The 18,511-nt window shown below is 43.8% G+C and overlaps 1 protein-coding gene across 2 annotated transcripts in view; it reads left to right on the top strand.

Moving 5' to 3' along the window:
* Positions 1-18,511, top strand: part of LOC134350976 (zinc finger matrin-type protein 4-like) — a 317,635-nt gene that overhangs the window by 4,404 nt on the left and 294,720 nt on the right. For both annotated transcript variants that reach the window (XM_063056919.1, XM_063056918.1), the window contains exon 2: positions 16,639-16,743. In XM_063056919.1, coding sequence (XP_062912989.1) covers positions 16,639-16,743 — 105 coding nt within the window. The remainder of the gene's footprint in view (positions 1-16,638; positions 16,744-18,511) is intronic.

Genomic DNA, 18,511 nt, shown 5'->3' with positions numbered 1-18,511 from the left:
CTCATCCACCGCCGCTCCAAGGAGAAAAGGCCAAGTTCACTCACCTCGACATACCTCGACACTGTTTTATCACCCCTTGTTCAATCCCTTCCGACCTATGTTCGTGACACTTCTCACGCTCTTAGACTTTTCGATGATTTTAAGTTCCCTGGCCCCCACCGCTTTATTTTCACCATGGATGTCCAGTCCCTATATACTTCCATCCCCCATCAGGAAGGTCTCAAAGCTCTACGCTTCTTTTTGGATTCCAGACCTAATCAGTTCCCCTCTACCACCACTCTGCTCCGTCTAGCAGAATTAGTCCTTACTCTTAATAATTTCTCCTTTTGCTCCTCCCATTTCCTCCAAACTAAAGGTGTAGCTATGGGCACCCGTATGGGTCCTAGCTATGCCTGCCTTTTTGTTGGGTTTGTGGAACAATCTATGTTCCGTGCCTATTCTGGTATCTGTCCCCCACTTTTCCTTCGCTACATCGACGACTGCATTGGCGCTGCTTCCTGCACGCATGCAGAACTCGTTGACTTTATTAACTTTGCCTCCAACTTTCACCCTGCCCTCAAGTTTACCTGGTCCATTTCCGACACCTCCCTCCCCTTTCTAGATCTTTCTGTCTCTGTCTCTGGAGACAGCTTATCCACTGATGTCTACTATAAGCCTACTGACTCTCACAGCTATCTGGACTATTCCTCTTCTCACCCTGTCTTTTGCAAAAACGCCATCCCCTTCTCGCAATTCCTCCGTCTCCGTCGCATCTGCTCTCAGGATGAGGATTTTCATTCTAGGACGAGGGAGATGTCTTCATTTTTTAAAGAAAGGGGCTTCCCTTCCTCCACTATCAACTCTGCTCTTAAACGCATCTCCCCCATTTCACGTACATCTGCTCTCACTCCATCCTCCCACCACCCAACTAGGAATAGGGTTCCCCTGGTCCTCACCTACCACCCCACCAGCCTCCGGGTCCAACATATTATTCTCCGTAACTTCCGCCACCTCCAACGGGATCCCACCACTAAGCACATCTTTCCCTCCCCCCCTCTCTGCATTCCGCAGGGATCGCTCCCTACACAACTCCCTTGTCCATTCGCCCCCCCCATCCCTCCCCACTGATCTCCCTCCTGGCACTTATCCGTGTAAGCGGAACAAGTGCTACACATGCCCTTACACTTCCTCCCTTACCACCATTCAGGGCCCCAAACAGTCCTTCCAGGCATCACTTCACCTGTGAGTCGACTGGGGTGATATACTGCGTCCGGTGCTCCCGATGTGGCCTTTTATATATTGGTGAGACCCGACGCAGACTGGGAGACCGCTTTGCTGAACATCTACGCTCTGTCCGCCAGAGAAAGCAGGATCTCCCAGTGGCCACACATTTTAATTCCACATCCCATTCCCATTCTGACATGTCTATCCACGGCCTCCTCTACTGTAGAGATGAAGCCACACTCAGGTTGGAGGAACAACACCTTATATTCCGTCTGGGTAGCCTCCAACCTGATGGCATGAACATTGACTTCTCTAACTTCCGCTAGGCCCCACCTCCCCCTCGTACCCCATCTGTTACTCATTTTTATGCACACATTCTTTCTCTCACTCTCCTTTTTCTCCCTCTGTCCCTCTGAATATACCTCTTGCCCATCCTCTGGGTCACCCCCCCCCGTCTTTCTTCCCAGACCTCCTGTCCCATGATCCTCTCGTATCCCCTTTTGCCTATCACCTGTCCAGCTCTCGGCTCTATCCCTCCCCCTCCTGTCTTCTCCTACCATTTTGCATCTCCCCCTCCCCCTCCAGCTTTCAAATCCCTTACTCACTCTTCCTTCAGTTAGTCCTGACGAAGGGTCTCGGCCTGAAACGTCGACTGTGCCTCTTCCTATAGATGCTGCTTGGCCTGCTGCGTTCACCAGCAACTTTGATGTGTGTTGCTTGAATTTCCAGCATCTGCAGAATTCCTGTTGTTCAAGTTCACTCAACCTATTTTCATAAGGCATGCTCGCCAATCCAGGCAATTTCCCTGTAAATCTCCTCTGCACCCTTTCTATGGTTTCCATATCCTTCCTGTAGTGAGGTGACCTGAACTGAGCACAGTACTCCAAGAGGGGTATGTAGTGAAAGGATAACTCAAGACAGTGCTGGCCCATAGAAACTCAAGTGTGATTTCGGGTTTAGTTAGTTAATCCTATTTCATAACCTCAATTGAATTGATACAATTCAAGTCTCATTCTATTACAAGAAATTTGCAAGATTTGGCTAGATAGCAAGGAAAGCATTTGCTGTCCATCCAAAGTTAACCACACTGACATTGATATGGAGTCACACAGGAGACGACAAGCCTGGAAAGTGTATCACTGGATTTCCCTGCTGATGTGACATTAGCAAGCCAGATTTTTTTTTTCAAAAAAATTGTTATAATACTAAGTTTTAATTCTATATTTACTCAGTTAAATGTTTAGTGACTCAAGTTCAATGGTGGGATTCAATTCCATGCTTCTGTATTGTTAAAACTTATGGATGCTGGAATCCAGAGCAAAAAACATTAAAGAGCTGCTGGACAAACTCATTGGGTTAGGCAGCATCTGGGGAGGGAAATGGACAGGGATAAAGATCTGGGCCCAAAAGGGTGAACTGTCCATTTTCCCTCTGGAAATGCTGCCTGATCCACGGAGTTCTTCCAGCAGTTGGTATTTATCTTCTGGTTCTGCAACACTTATCTAATTATGGTAACAACCTCTTTTTGGGCAGAGGGTGTTGCTGATGTCCAGCTTACTTTCCCAGAGCAGGTTATTTATTCCCACAGTTCTATCAACGTACCTGTCATGCTGCCGGAGCATGAACGCACTCCCAGAGCGTGGACAAGTGGGTGAGGAATCTACAGAAAGTCACGTTGCAAGATGACAAAGAAATGATTTTTTAAAAAAAACTGCACTTCTTGGAAACCAGAGGTAAAAACAGAAAACGCTGGAAACAGTCAGCAGGCAGGCAACATCTATAAAGAGAGAAACAGAGTTAACGTTTCAAGTCAGAGACTGTTTCGCAAGACAACGTGAAACATTAAACCTGCTTTTCTTTTCACAGATGCTGCCTGACTTCCTGAGTGTCTCCAGCATTTTGTCTTTTTATTGTGAAACATCATGGGTTGGGATGGGGAATGGAGTTGTGGGTGGATCTATGAATATTTGGTAGGTGCTCAATGTATCGGCAATGGAGTTTTGAACGTTGGAGCTTTGCTGTTTTATCTCTGGGTTAGAGTTGAAGAAAGGAAAGCTTGAAGGAGTAAGAGCATGAATCAGAGTGTAGCGTTCTGTAAATGATATTGCGGGCATTTTCTGCCAGGACAGAAGCCTGCTGTGATTGACGATTTTACAGTATTTGGCTCAGAACTGAACAGTATCTGGCCCTGAAAATTGTAAAGTAGCCATTAGGCAAAACATCAGTGACGGTGGAACAGTAGCGCAAAAGCAGATTAAATAGCTGATTTTCTGTGTCTGTCATCTCTACAAGACTACACACTTGTATGAAGCATTTGCAGGTCAATTAATATTGAACACCTTTCTGTCAAATGTATCTACTTGGAATTAAAAGCCGTACTTGCCTCGCAAATTGTTGTGTTAAATCATTGTGTACACCAGCAAAGAGAAAACTGCAGAAGATGTAGGAAAAGTGTGACTATAGTAAGCTCCAGTAAATGGCCGTGTGGTTGCTGGGAATCTTGTCATCTAAATTACTGAATGATGTTTCTCGTACTGCTTTTTAAACTTGCTGGGGTAAAATGTTCCTTATTTATATTTATTTATTTACAGAGAGTGCGGAAATGGCCCTCTCGGACCAACGAGCTGGGTCATCCAACAAACCACCTATTTAACCCTAGTATAATCACATGATAACAAATTAACCTGCTGATGGGTACGTCTCTGGACTGTGGGAGGAAGTCAGATGACCCCAAGGAAACCGACGTTCTCACAGGGAGAAAGTATAAAGTCCTTACAGATGTCACCAGAAGTGAACTCTGAACTCCAATGCCCTGAGCTGTAATAGTGTTGCACTAACTGCTACGCTACCGTGACACCCTAAATTCTCCTGGTTCACTGAGGAATTAATTAATACTGCAGTGTAACATTTAAAAATGAAGTGAATTAGATGTGTTTTGAGATATTAATAGGTGTAATATGCAACAGTCTAGAAAATCTGCTCAATTTGAGGAGTGCCAAATTATCAGAAGTTTGCTGTATTTACAGATAAATTGCTTTAAACTCTGATGCACACAATGGAATAGAGTCACTCAACAGTGATGAGATTCTCTAAGGTATTCTCCCCTGCTTCCCTCTCTCCTCCAACCCATTCACGAACCAGTTCTCAATGTGCAAGATATTGGCGCATTGAATGAATGCTGCATGACAGTCCCTCATCCCAGATTGTCAGCGTTGAATGCCAGCAGTCCCTCGCACCACAGCAGAGAGCACCCTTGAGATGGACTTGGTTGTCCACACTCACTGTTATATTAACTCACTACTTGCAGGCACTGAACCTACTTGTAGCAGTCCCAGTGTTGTTCCATCAATCAGAATCAGGTTTACTATTACTGATTTATGTCTTGAAACTTGTTAATTTGTGTCGGCTGTACAGTGCAATACATTAAAAGTCGCTATAAGCTGCAATAAGAAATGTACTGTATAATAGTGCAAAAAGAGAGCAAATAACGAGGTGGTGTTCATGGCTCATGGACTGTTCAGAAATCTGTTGGTTGAGGGGAAGAAGCTGTTCCTCAAATGTTGAACGTGCATCCTCAGGCTCCCGTACCTCTTCGTTGATACTAGTAAGGAGAAAAGAGCATCTGCCGAGTGGTGATGGATGCCACCTTCTTGGGGCAACGCCTTTTGAAGATGTCCTTGATGGTGGAGAGGCTGGTGCCCACGATGGAGCTGGCTGGGTCTACAGTTCTCTACAGTTTTTTTTTTATCCTGCGCATTGGAGCCTCCAAACCAGACGGTGATGCATTCAGAATGCTCTCCATGTAGAAATTTGATGGAGTCTTTGGTGACATATCAAATCTCCTCAAACTCTTCATGAAGTGTAGCTGCTGGTGTACCTTCTTTGTGATTGCATCAATATGTTGGTCCCAGGATAGATTCTCTGAGAGAATCATCATCTATCTCCACCCACCATTGGGAATCCACCCACCTGCAGAGCTCAGTATGATTGGGTAAGCAATTGACGAGTTAGTCCTCAGACACAAGCCTTATAATCAAAGAGACCATCACTGTCACATGAAAATAACTTGAGATATTAACTCACCCCCACCCAAACTGGAACTGTTACTTATCAGACCTGTTCACTGTGCAGAACAGTTTCTCCATGGAAACAGGCAAATAGTTCACGTATCGAGCCCAGACCCTTCTTCAGGACTGGTAAGGAAGGGGGTAAATGCCAGAATAAAAAGGTGAGGGGCAGGTAAGGGGAAGAAGAGTAGCTACAAGGTGATAGGTGAAGCTAGGGGCAGGAGATAAAGGAATCTAATAAGAAAGGAGAATGGACCATAGGAGAAAGGGAAGGAGGAGGTGCACCAGGGGATGTGATAGGTACCCGCTCCCCTCTTCATCTACTGTCCACTCTGGCCTCTTACTTCTTCTCTTCTGCCTATCACCTTCCCCTGGTGCCCCTCCACCTTCCCTTTCTCCTACGCTCCACTCTCCTATCAGATTCCCTCCTCTCCAGCCCCTTACCTTTCCCACCCACCTGGCTTCACCTATCACCTTCTAACTATTCTTCTGCCTCTCACCCCACCTTTTTATTCTGGCATCTTCCCCCTTCCTTTCCAGTCCTGAAGAAACGTCTTGGCCTGAAACATCGACTGTTTGCTCATTTCTGCGGATGCTGAGCTCCCCCAGCATTTTTTTCTGTGCTCCTTTGGATTTCCAACATCTGTAGAGTTTCCTGTGTTTATGTACACAGCAGCCTGCCGAGACTATACTCAGAGGTGTAATTTAGAGTGATGCAGTAACAGGAAGACAGCGATGAACTGGATACATAGGCAGGTGAATTTCAATGCACAGAAATATGAAGTGATCTGTGTTAGAAGGGAGAATGTGGAGAAACTATTTAAACCAAATGAAACAATTTTAAAAGGCGATCAGGATGATCAAGTATACACAAACCTTTGAAAGTGGTACTGTAACTTGACAAGCCTATTCAATTGGATTTTTGTAACAGGGCAAGACTGAGCCATGTTCAATCTTAAAAAAAACTTTGGTTAGGCCAAGAACTGTGTCCACTTTGGGACCCACATTTTAAGTCATTTTATCGAGCGGAGGATATTACTGTACTGATAGGAGTGATGAAAGGCTTTTGTTTGGGGAGATTGGGGAATCTGCAGTTGTTCTTTTTCAAGCTGGGATTTTAAAGAGTAAATGTTTCGCTGGAACAAGGATAGATAAGCAGAAGGAGATTAAAGATAATTGTTCAAAAATCAAAGGCAACGTGTGGTGAATAGTTAATGGAAATAAATTGTCTCACTGAGCGATAGAACTGGTTTCCTTACTACTTGGATACAATGAGAGAGAAGGAGGCCATTTGGCCCTTTGAGTCCATGCCAACTCCCAGCAGTTTCATTTTCCCTACTGTTATTCAGCTGTACCTCTGCAAAGAGTCTGTCTGACTGGTAAAAGTGAGGGCAAAGGTTCCTTTTCAGGATGGCTGCCCTGACTAATGGAGCTCCACAGGAGCCCGTGTTAGGACTGCAACTTTTTCCTTTATACGTTATTGATCAGTTTAAAAGAACAGATGCCTTTGTACCAAATTCGCAAACAAAACCAGGACAGGCGGAGGGACAGGTAGTGACGTAGAGACCAAGAGTGTGCCGAAGGACTTGAACAGGTTGGGATATTGGGGGAAAAAGTGGTAAATGAAATGCAGCTTTGGAAAGTGTAGGATTATGCACTTTGAAGGGAAGCATAAATGTGTAATCCATTTTCTAAATGGGGAGAAGAGTCAGAAATTGGATGTGCAAAGTGTCTATGGTTCAGGATTCCCTTCGGCAGCAAAGAGGGCAAATGAAATGTTGGCATCTATTTTGAGAGGACTAGAACATTGAGCAAGGATGTACAGCTGAGGTTTTATAAGGTGCTGGTAACACTGCATTTGGAATATGGTGTATTTTGAATATTGTGAGGTCTGGTTAATGGGCAGAAAACAGAGTCAGAATAAGTGAGTAAAATTTGGAAGTTGGAAAGCTGTGACTAGTAAATGCACAAGGATTAGTGCTGGGGCTCCAGCTATTCACATTCTGAATCAGTGATTCAGGTGAGATGGTCAGGTGTAATATCAAAAGGAAACACAAGAGCCTACAGGTGCTGGAATCTGGAGCAAAAATATATGCTGGAGGGAAAAAGAGAATGCATCTTGGGTTGAGGTCCTTCACCTGGAATGGATGAAATGTCTCAACCTTAGCTGTGAACTATCCATTTCCCTGCACAGGTGCTGCCAGATCTGCTGAGTTCCTCCAGTAGTTGGTAATATATCCCAAGTTTGCCAATTACAAAAGGGCCTGGTGGCAGTGTAGGTTGTGAGGAAAGTGCAAAAGAGGCTTCAGTGGGGACACATAATGGGCAGGGACTTAGCAAATGGTCTGTTATGTGGGAAAAATGTGCAAAATTTTAATTCTACTTCGCAGTCCCATTCCAACATGGGCTCCTATACTGCCCCAATGATGTCATTCTCAGGTTGGAGGGCAACATTTCATATTCTATCTGGGTAGTCTTTAACATGTAGATGAACATCGATTTCCCTAACATCCAGTAATTTTACCCCCTTCCACTTCTCTCTTTTTCAATTTCCTGTTCTGGTTCCCTTATTACCCCTTCTCTTCTCCTCACCTGCCCATCATCTCTCTCTGGTGCTCCTCCCCCTTTCCTTTCTCCCATGATGCACTCTCGTCTCCTATCAGATTTCTTCTTCTTCAGCCCCTTACCTCTTCCACCTTTCACCTCCCAGCTTCACCTTTCACCTGCCAGCTTGTATTCCTTCCCCTCCCCATACTTTCTTATACCAGCTTCATCCACCTTGCTTTCCACTTCAGATGAAGGGTCTCACCCTGAAATGTCGAATGCTTATTCCCCTCCAGAAATGCTGCCTAAACTGCTGAGTTCCTCCAGCATTTTGTGTGTGTTATTTCAGAGGGAAAGTTTTTCCTCATAAACAAATCACTAAAAGTTAAAGTGCATGTTCAGCAATCAGCGAGGAAGGCAAATGATATTTTGATTTGTATTGCTAGGAGTTTTGATTGCAATAGTGGAGATCTCTTGCTTCAATTACAAAGGGTGTAGGTGAGACAGCTCTTGGTATATTGTGCATAGGTCTGATCTCCCTACCTGAGGAATGATATACTTGCAACTGAGGGATTGTAACACAGGATTGATTTCTGGAACCCCAGAGTTACTGAGAGGAGAGGTTAAGCAGACTGGGCCAATACTTTAGAATTTAGAAATATCGAATTAAAGAGTCAACTGTTCGAGATAGAGATGAGAAAACATTCTTCACCTGGAGGCTTTGGAATTCTACTCAGAAGTGGTTATTGATTAAATTCAAGACAGAGATCAATTGATTCTAGAATATTAAGGCAATTGAGGAATGTAGAATTACTTCAGGAATGGGCTCTAAGGTATAAAATGTAACCAGATGTTAGAATAGACAAAGAGGTTGAATGGTCTCCTTTTTCTGTTTCTTATGACCTCCACCCCTAAATAAGCTAATTTTTTATCTGATCTTGGCTTCAACAAGACTTCCCCACCTATTCACCATAATTCATATGGTCAAGAAACCTTGACCATGTAAACATTTAATGACCACACCCTGACAGCACTGTGCTGATAGTCTAGAAGGATCCACAACTTCTGAGTGAAGAAAGTTCTTCTCATCACCATTCAAAAGAGCACCGCATTATTTTGAGAGAATGAGTCTTCCCCGTGAGGTGAAATAGTATCTTACTCGTCGAGCCTCCTCAAAATTATGTTTTTCAATTTCCAACCTGCAGTGAAGACAGGCCTAATATACTGAAGTCTTCTTCATGAAGCAATCTTGGTGAACAATCCTGTGAATATTCCTTGCACTGCCTCAAATTTATGTATATTTCTCCCAAAATATGGGCAATTTTGTGGATGTAAGAGCCCTCCATTTGGGAGTTCTTACAATTTTTTTGGTTTCTCTTTGACTTGTGCTGAGGAACCATTCCCTTGACTCTTGCAATTGTAAATCACAAAAGCGATATTTCAGGTCTCTTCCAAAAGACTATTAGATATGTGGCTGGACTTGCAACTGAGTCCATTTCTGTTCTCAAATACTGTACATCTCATTCACTTTCAAGCAGATATAATGAATACTCATCAAATGCAGAATCCCTGGGCAGTTCTTTAGCATTGGTATTACTCTGTGCTTGAGTCACATGTAGTCAGGTGACATAGGTTATTACAAAGCAGGAGTGGAAACATCATATCTCAAGGTCTCCTTGGTTTAGGATGTCCTGCTGGTGCCACTGAATTTTGAAACCAGTCTGAATCAGGCTAAATGTTGACAAGTGGAATGATCAAACTGTGTACACAAGTACTGGCACTAGGAAGTGTGACAATTCTTGTACGTTGCTGCTCTGGGAACTAGTATGCAAAATTACATTGTGAACTTCCAATAGTAATGACACAGAGTTCAACAGCCAGCTAGACCACTAGTTGGGGCTTAACACCAGAGTTGTACGAATAATCCAGCATTTCTCAGGGCTACGCTAGGTTGTGTGCACAGGACGAATCGTCAAGATATGGGCATTTGTTGCTGACTGTGGGATCATGGTAACAACTATCCTCTTACTGACACCGCCTTCTATTCTGCAGTGACGGGCTCCCCTGAGGAAGGAGCACACCCACCTATGCTTTCCACCTTGAGAACTCCTTCCCGCCACATTCAAATTGCACATTACCTCACCCTTAAGTTGTCTTCAGATTGATTCACAGCTAATTATTTGCGCCTGAAGTAGAGCCACTGTTGACCAATTTGTGCCCATAAAACAATGCAAGTGCGATATTCTCAGAAGTTTAAGCATGTTTAGGTAATAAGCCCCTGGCAGTGTCCAAACACAATAAGCATGCAAGGAAGCCATTAACTGTAAATAAATTGACATCAATGATATTTCAATTCAATGGGTCTCCTGAGGAATATTTTAATGACAGTTGCTTAAGCACCAGTGAAAATACTGTCTTCTCTCATTCTGTTTTCTTCTGCATTCCCTTCTGAAGGTAATCAGTGTTCCTTATTGATTCTCCAGCGTGTGCCCAGGCTACCACACCTGTACTAAAAGCACAGAAAGTAAAGAATGAACTTTAACCTGCCTAGCTGAGGCAGGGCAGCAGATGATTTTGATAAGCCCTTGGTTTGGTCTTCAGGAGGAGCTCTCCTGATCTGTAACCACGACCATGTCCCGAAAGGCCAGCAGCAGATGGTCAGAAGGAACCTCAGGTTTGTAGATGTTTGAAGAGCCTGTGATGTCAAGTGAAACTGGCAGTAACAACAGAATTGCAGTGTATCACTGCCTGAGCCAGGTCTTTGGCAATAGGAATAGCAGAGGGCCCCAGAAGGTGTATAATACCATGAAAAGTAATTCCCCACATTGGCTTTATGATCATAAGACCATAAGAAATAAGAGCAGGACCAGTATATTTTGGCCATGGAGTCTGCTGTACCATTTGTTTGTATTTGATTTGTTTTCATCCACATTCTCCTGCCTTCTCAAAATCAGAATCAGATTTATTATCACCGGCAGGTGCTGTGAAATGTGCCGCACTGTTCAATGCAATACATAATATAGAAGAGAGAAAAAATTAAATAATAATAATAAATAAATCAGTTACAGTATACGTATATTGAATAGATTAAAATCATTCAAAAACAGAAATAATACATACTTTAAAAAGTGAGGTACTGTTTTAGGGTTCAATGTCTATTTAGGAATCAGATGGCAGAGGGGAAGAAGCTGTTCCTGAATCGTTGAGTGTGTGTCTTCAGGCTTCTGTACCTCCTTCCTGATGGGAGCAAAGAGAAAAGGGCATGCCCTGGGTGCTTGATGTCCTTAATATGGACGCTGCCTTTCTGAGACACTGCTCCTTGAAGATGTCCTGCATACTTTGCAGGCTAATACCCAAGATGGAGCCGACTAAGTTTACAACCCTCTGCAGCTTCTTACAGTCCTGCGCAGTAGCCCCCCACCCCCCCATACCAGACAGTGATACACCCTGTCAGAATACTCTCCACAGTACATCTATAGAAGTTTTTGAGTGTATTTATTGACATACCAATTCTCTTCAAACTCCTAATGAAGTATAGTTGTCTCCGTAACTTAGATCCCTTGACCATCAAGAACTTAACAATCTTTGTCTTAAATACACCTCATTACTTGGCCTCCAAAGCCCTCTGAGGTAAGGAATTCCACAGATTCTCCACTCTAGCTGACATTTGATGAGACTAGGCACTTTGCTAGAGATTATTTGTTTATTCGGATACGGTGCGGGACAGACCCTTCCAGCCCTTTGAGACACGCCGCCAAACAAACCCCAATTTAATGAGTCACAGGACAATTTACAATGACCAATTAACCTCCTACCAACCGGTATGTCTTTGGACTGTGGGAGGAAACCGGAACACCCAGAATAAACCCACGCAAGTCACAAGGAGAACGTGAAACTCCTTACAGACAGCAGCGGGAATTGAACCCAGTTCATTGGTACTGTAAAGCATTGTTCTAACCACTATGCTCCCACGCCATTCCATGTGGGCTGTTGGGCCTGTTTCTGTGCTGTAGTGCTCTATGACTCCAGTGCTTTAAAATCTCTCCTCATCTCAGTTCTACTGGGAGGTACCTTTATTCTGAAGCTGTGCTCTCAGTTCCTAGACTCTCCTACTAATGGAAATATCCCTTCACGTATACTCTGTCCAGACCCTTAGATGTTTGGTAGGTTTCAATAAGAATCCCCCACATCCTTCTGAAATTGAAGGGACCTAGAACTTCTGCAGTGCAGCACAAGGTTTGTCCACTGTGTAATGGAAATCTAAAATATGAGGAGGAGATGGCGACACAACGCAGCGTGCGCGGCCTCTCCGGTGATGAATATCTGTAATCTGTCAAGTAGGAGGCCGTGCACAATTCTGATTTGATGGAGGCAGACGTGAGAGCATGGAGGAACATCTGGTGAAACTTCTGAAATGCTTGCTTCGCTGCTGCTGCTACTGTGTGATCCAAAATCTCCGGAGGGGAAGGCCCCGAATCCTTGGCTTTGCCTGTTGCTTGGCAGCCGAGACCGGGGCCAGGTTCGAAGCGTTCGGCAGAGATGGTGCTTGGTGCTTGGCGCTCGGAGGGCTGGTTGGAGGCTCGAAGTTTTCGGACGGACTCAGAGTCGGACTGTGGTCGGGTGCTTCCAGGATGCTGCATCGGCAGGTTTGCGGCGCTGGAAGCTCATGGCAGGGAGAGTTTCTTCCTTCTACCGTCTGCGTGAGATGTTGGGGCCATCAGGACTTTGAGACTTTTTTTTACTGTGCCCATGGTTTGCTCTTAACAAGTTACGGTATTGTTTTGCACTGTCGTAACTATATGTTATAATTATGTGGTTTTTGTCAGTTTTAGTCTTGGTCTGTCTTGTGTTTCTGTGATATCATACCGGAGGAACATTGTATCATTTTTTAATGCATGCATTTCTAAATGACAATAAATGAGGACTGAGTGTCCTCATAATCTAATCTAAATAACCAACATCAGGGACAGTCAAGAGGTCTTAATCTCCACACCGTTCTCTCAGGACCCTCTGTTCATTTGCTGCATCAAAGCACCCAGGCAATCAACAGAGGGTGACTCATAAGTGGTCACCACTTATGTCATTTTTGTGTGTGAAAGCTTCAGGAGAGGCATGTCACAACACGTGGGAGACAGGCTTTATCAATAATTCAGAGTGACCTGAGCAAGGTCCGGGGGATCTGTTTTCAATTGAGATTCTGGAAGTTAAAAGTTTACCCCCTTGTGAGGTTTTACGTCATGTTGCTCAGTCACACATCCTCTCCTGATTTGATCACAAGCCCCATTTTCTGTGGGATGTCTGGTGGCAACTGTGCCCTCCCCCAAAGAGAACTGACTGTGACTAGCCCCGTGATCTCCAACCCTGGCGAGCAGACTAGCTCTGCCGTAGGTGTTGTGGTACGAGAGCTCCCGAGACTGGAGGGACACAACCAATGCTATGTCTGTGAGGTGCACCACGTTCACTGGAAGGGCAAATAAACCGAGCCAACATCCTCAAGTCTGAGGCCCAGCTGAGATTCAGTTGACTGTACCAGGTAGCCCTGCCTCTTGTATCCAGTAACAAACAAACCACCCTGAGACAGCAGGTGGACAGGGGGGAAACAAAGATTTAAGAATATTCTCAAATTCTCCTTGAAGAAATGCAACATTCTCTTTGAAACTTGGGAATCTCTGGGCCTTGGCTGCTCAAAATAGAGCAGGAGTATTCAGGTACACAGTCATAGAGACTTTGGCAGGGAAAGAGGCCCTTATTGAGTCCACGCCAACCATCAACCACCTGTTTACACTATACTACGTTAATTACTCACCACCCATCCCCATCAATTACCCCTATATCCTTTCACTCACCTACACGCCAGGGGCAATTTACAGTGACCAATTCACTTTTCAGCCTGTGTATCTTTGGGATGTACTGTAGAAGGAAACTGGAGCATCCAGAGTGTCACAGGGAGAATGTAGAAACTCCACACAGACAGCACTTACGGTCAGGATTGTACCAGGGTACTACTGAGAACCTACACACCGCTCCTCTCAATCTCACCAGATTACGTTTAATTACTGAATGACGTAAAAACTAATGAAAAAGAACGAACATGAAACCTTGCTTGTTTATTCAATCCCAGGATATCCTAAAGGTCCCCGAGAAGGTGTTGCTGATCTACGGTCCTGAGCTGCTCAGAGCAGTGTGTGGGTCTGCTGGGCTCCTTCAGAGTGTACTTAATGGTCAACACAAGAGATGGCAGATGCTGGAATCTGGAGCAACAAACAATCTGGGGCAAATCAAGTCGGTCAAGTGGATTCCGTGGGGGGAAAGGAATTGTCAAAGCTTCTGGTGTGAACTTTACATCAGGACTAGTTTATGAACATCCACACTGCTATTCGTTTGGAGTCATACACACACACCAGACTGGGTAAAGTTAGGTTTCTACGCCTGAAGGACATCAGTGAACCAGATAGCTTTTTATTACTGTGTCATTGTCATGTCCATTATCGGTGATGCCATATATTCATTAATTGAATTTAAATTCCCAGGCTGCCGCAAGGTTTGAACTTGTCTCCCTCTGAGTCTAGACCAGTAACCTTCAGGTTCAGTGACATAACCACTGTTCTCTGCAGGTTCGCTCACACAAAGCTAGAACAAACAGTTCAATTTAAGTCTCCATGGTTTTTGGCAAGTCTTGCTATTTTTTTAGTCGATCTCACAGCTCATTAATTTTTTCAGGTCCCTGCATTATGAAACGTTCTATTTTTGAGTATGTACTCAATTTCACTTGTCTTCATAAAGCCCTTGGCAGCAAGCTCAAATAAGTGATCAACTTCTGTACAAATTCCAGCGGCATTTGCCTCCATCTTGCCCTCTGGCCTCCTCGATGTGACTTCTCATCCACTGTCCAGCATTGGGTTTGGGGAAAGTTTCAAACGGGAGGTGATCCAAGTTAGCCGTGATCAGGTGGAAGGTGAAGAAAAACACGTACAAAATGCTGCAGGAACTCAGCAAGTCAGGCAGTATCTGTGTGGAGCGGAATAAAACAGCCAATTCTATGGGCTCATAGCCTTTAGCAGGACAGGACAGGAAGGTAAAGGACATCCAACAAACTTTTGCATAAGTGAAAGAATTAAAACTTTCAAAGTGATGTATAACTTGTAACCTTGTGCAAGCACTTGAAGATGAATTTTGCCCCCCACCATTAATTCACATTCTGAGATTCCCTCCCGTTGAAAACAACTTTCTGCTACTGTGTAATCATAGATTAGATTCATAGATCAGCTGTCATGGAAAGAGACGCTTTAATCCAATAGGTTCATGTTGATCAAGATTCCCATGTACGCTAGTCCTATTTCAAGTTCAAGTTTATTATTATTTCAACTGTATACAGCCAAACGAAACAACATTACGCCGGACCAAGATGCTCAACATAGTACATATAACTCACACACAACACTTAAAGTAGTATTATAACAAATAATAAGGTTCATTTTTGTCACAAGTGCTACTGGCGCTTTATATGTGGCGGCAGGGAGATCAATAGTCTCACGACCTGGGGGATGAAGCTGTTTCCCATCCTAAGCCCTGTCCCAATGCTCAGGTGGGGAGTAGTAACTGTAATTGTTGAAGGCCTGTCTGTGTTTGGCCCATAGCCCTGCAAAACTACACATTCCCTCTCCCAGTACCTTTAAATGTTTAAATACCTGTCTCAGCCAATTTTGTTCCACAGACAGACAACCATATTAGATTAATGGAGCAGGAACATACCATTTGATTCCTGATTTATATCTTGGTCACAGATGAACGGCTTGTATTATTGTTCTTTCCTAGCTCATGGTCTGTAGCCTTGTAGGACAAAGTGGTTCAAATACTCTGTCAGATACATCCTGAAATGTGGTGAGGATGTCTGTCTTCTGTAGGCTGTTCCAGGTTGCCTCCACTCTTTGAGTGAAACGGATATAAGAGAATGCAGATACTGGAATCTAGAGCAAGATAAGAAACTGCTGGAGGAACACAGCAGGTCAGACAGCATCTGTGGAAGCAGAGGGATGGGTGACATTTCAGGTGCATCAGGTGTGTAGAGGGAAGATGGCCAGAAAGAAAGGTGAGAGGGAGGGGTGAGAGAGGGATAAGTGGAAGCTGGTGAGATGGGGAATGATGGGTAGATGGAGCCAGGCGTGGGAGAGTGAGAATTGAGACAGAAAGCGGATGGGTGAAAGGTGGAAATAGATAAAGTTTTTTTTTAAAAAAATATGATTATAGAGCTAGGTAAGGGGGAAGGGAGAGAGGAAAACTAGAAGGTGATCAGTGGAACCAGATAAGTGAGTGATGATGGGCGAATGGAACCTGGTGGGCATAGGGTATAGAATCTAGGTAATGGGGGGAGTAGATAGTGAAAAGATGAATAAACTGAGAACATAGGTGGACTGATAGCAGAGCTGCCTAAACTAAATTGTACTCTCTCTTTCCTAGTTCTTATCAGGGATTCCAGACTCCAAACATTAACTGTTTCTCTCTCCTCAGATGCCGCCTGACCTGCTGAGTTTTTCCACCATTTTCTGTACTTGGAACTATTGAATCAGCTGTCTGTCACACAGGGCAAATAACGGGCCTCTGATGTACTGTCTGTCCCAGTTGCACTCTACTTAGGAACGGGGCACGGTGGAGGTTTCTAGATTGTGGTAGAATTAGGACGATGTGGATGGATGTAAGCTAGCATGTATTGGCACAAAAGACATCACTGGATTGCAGCGTTGGACAAAACACCAATGGAAGTGCTGAAACTCTCTTCAGTTGGTCAGTTTCTAATGTATTCCGTCTCTTTTGTTTCTCTGATTAGATGAAGTCTGCTGGCACTGTTGATCTGGATTTGTTCACAGACACCTACTGCAAGGTCTGCAGTGCTCAACTGATCTCTGAGTCTCAGAGAGTCGCCCATTATGAGGTAAGGTTTTGACTCAAAATTTGCCCCCCTTACTTCAAGAGAAGGTTAGGAACATTCAGCAGGCCGGGCAGCACCTGCTGAGAGTGAAGTAGATTTACTATTTACATAGATGTTGTTGCCTAATTTCCAGCGTTTTCTGTGAATAATACACATTTCCAAAATGTGCACTTCTCTGGTTTTAAATTTGTTTTGGGTTTGAAAAATTCTGTTTAATCCCAGAAATGGAATTGCTTCTCCCATACGTGAATGTTGTAGCTCAGGGAAACTTTCAATGTAGTGTTTGTCACTTACGGTGCTGGTGCGTGGCGACTCATTGCAAGCTGCTCTCTGCAGACCCATTCATTACTTCTATTATAATCGTTCTCAATGCACCGTGTAATGAATTGATCTGTATCAACATTATGCAGAGAATGTTTTCAAAATAAGGGAAAAATACAACAGAATCTTACTAAAAGTTTTGCATGAACAGACAAAAACTGAATAATGTTCAAAAGAAGGCAAACTATGCACATAAAAATAATACTGAGAACGTGTTGTAAAGAGTTCTTTAAAGACAGTCATGAAGGCATTTCAGAGTTGTGATTGAAGCTAGCCATGCTGGTTCAGAAGCCTGATAGTTGTAGGGTAATAACTGTTCACTGTGCTTGGGTACAAGTTACCGTAATAAATCAGTTCCAATTTCCGGCTCCATTGCCCTGCAACAGGTAATGTGGATGAAAGGTATTGCTTGTGCTGCCTTCCTGAACTTACTGTGTTCACTTGCTAGCCCCCAGACCTCCAATAACTGCCCATCACCCTCTCCACTCCCAGCCGCTCCCCACCTTCACCGAGCCGTTGTGTAACTAAACAGGTGTGAGCTGTTTTTCTGAAGTTCCTTGACAGCAACCACTTGCAATACTAAGTAGCTTTGACTCAGTTACTGTATCTGTGTTCTGTGCCTGCAATGTGATGTGTTGAATGTGTTTCGGGATTTCACAGTAAGCAAAACCTTTCATTCTGTTGGCTGCACTAGACTAACTCTAGAAGCGTTTTAAAAAAAATACTGCAAACTAGCATGCTGTTTGTGCACAGTAAATATGCATTGTCTCCCCATGACTGTGTGGGTTTCCTTTGGGTGCTGTGGTTTCCTCCAGGTGCTGTGGTTTCCTCCCACACCCCTGGCATTCTGACTGATGAAGTGGTGGAGGCAGGTACAATTAGTGCTCAGTATTGGAATTGGTTTATCATTGTTATATGTACCAAGATACAGTGAAAGAGTTGCCCTGCATACTGTTCACACGGATCAATCATTACACAGTGCATTGAGCTGGAACAAGGTAAAACAATAATGTAAAGTGTAAAAGCTATCGAGAAAGTGTAGTGCAGGTAAACTATAATGTGTAGAATTGTAATGAGTAAGATTGGGAGGACATGACACTATCTTATCACACTAAACAACCATTTAGTAGTCTTATAACAGCATAGTAGAAACTGTTGTTAAGCTCGGTTATATGTGCTTTTAGTCTTTTCTGCACAATTAAAGAAGGGAGAAGAGAGAATATCTGGAGTGTGTGGGGTCTTTGATTATGCTGGCTGCCTTACTGAGGTGAAAAGTATAACTTCACTCACCCCAACACTGAACTGTTCCCGCAGCCTGTAGTCCACTTTCATGGACTCTTCATCTCACGTTCTCAACATTTATTGCTTAATTATTATTATATTTTTTTCTTTTTGTATTTGCATATTTTGTTGTCTTTTGCACAATGACCATTTGTCCGTCTTTTTGTGC

The sequence above is a fragment of the Mobula hypostoma genome, chromosome 8 (assembly GCF_963921235.1).
Source record: "Mobula hypostoma chromosome 8, sMobHyp1.1, whole genome shotgun sequence".
Classification (NCBI taxonomy): Eukaryota; Metazoa; Chordata; class Chondrichthyes; order Myliobatiformes; family Myliobatidae; genus Mobula; species Mobula hypostoma.
The sequence above is the reverse complement of the archived record's forward strand: the minus strand, read 5'-3'. Positions and strand labels throughout refer to the sequence as shown.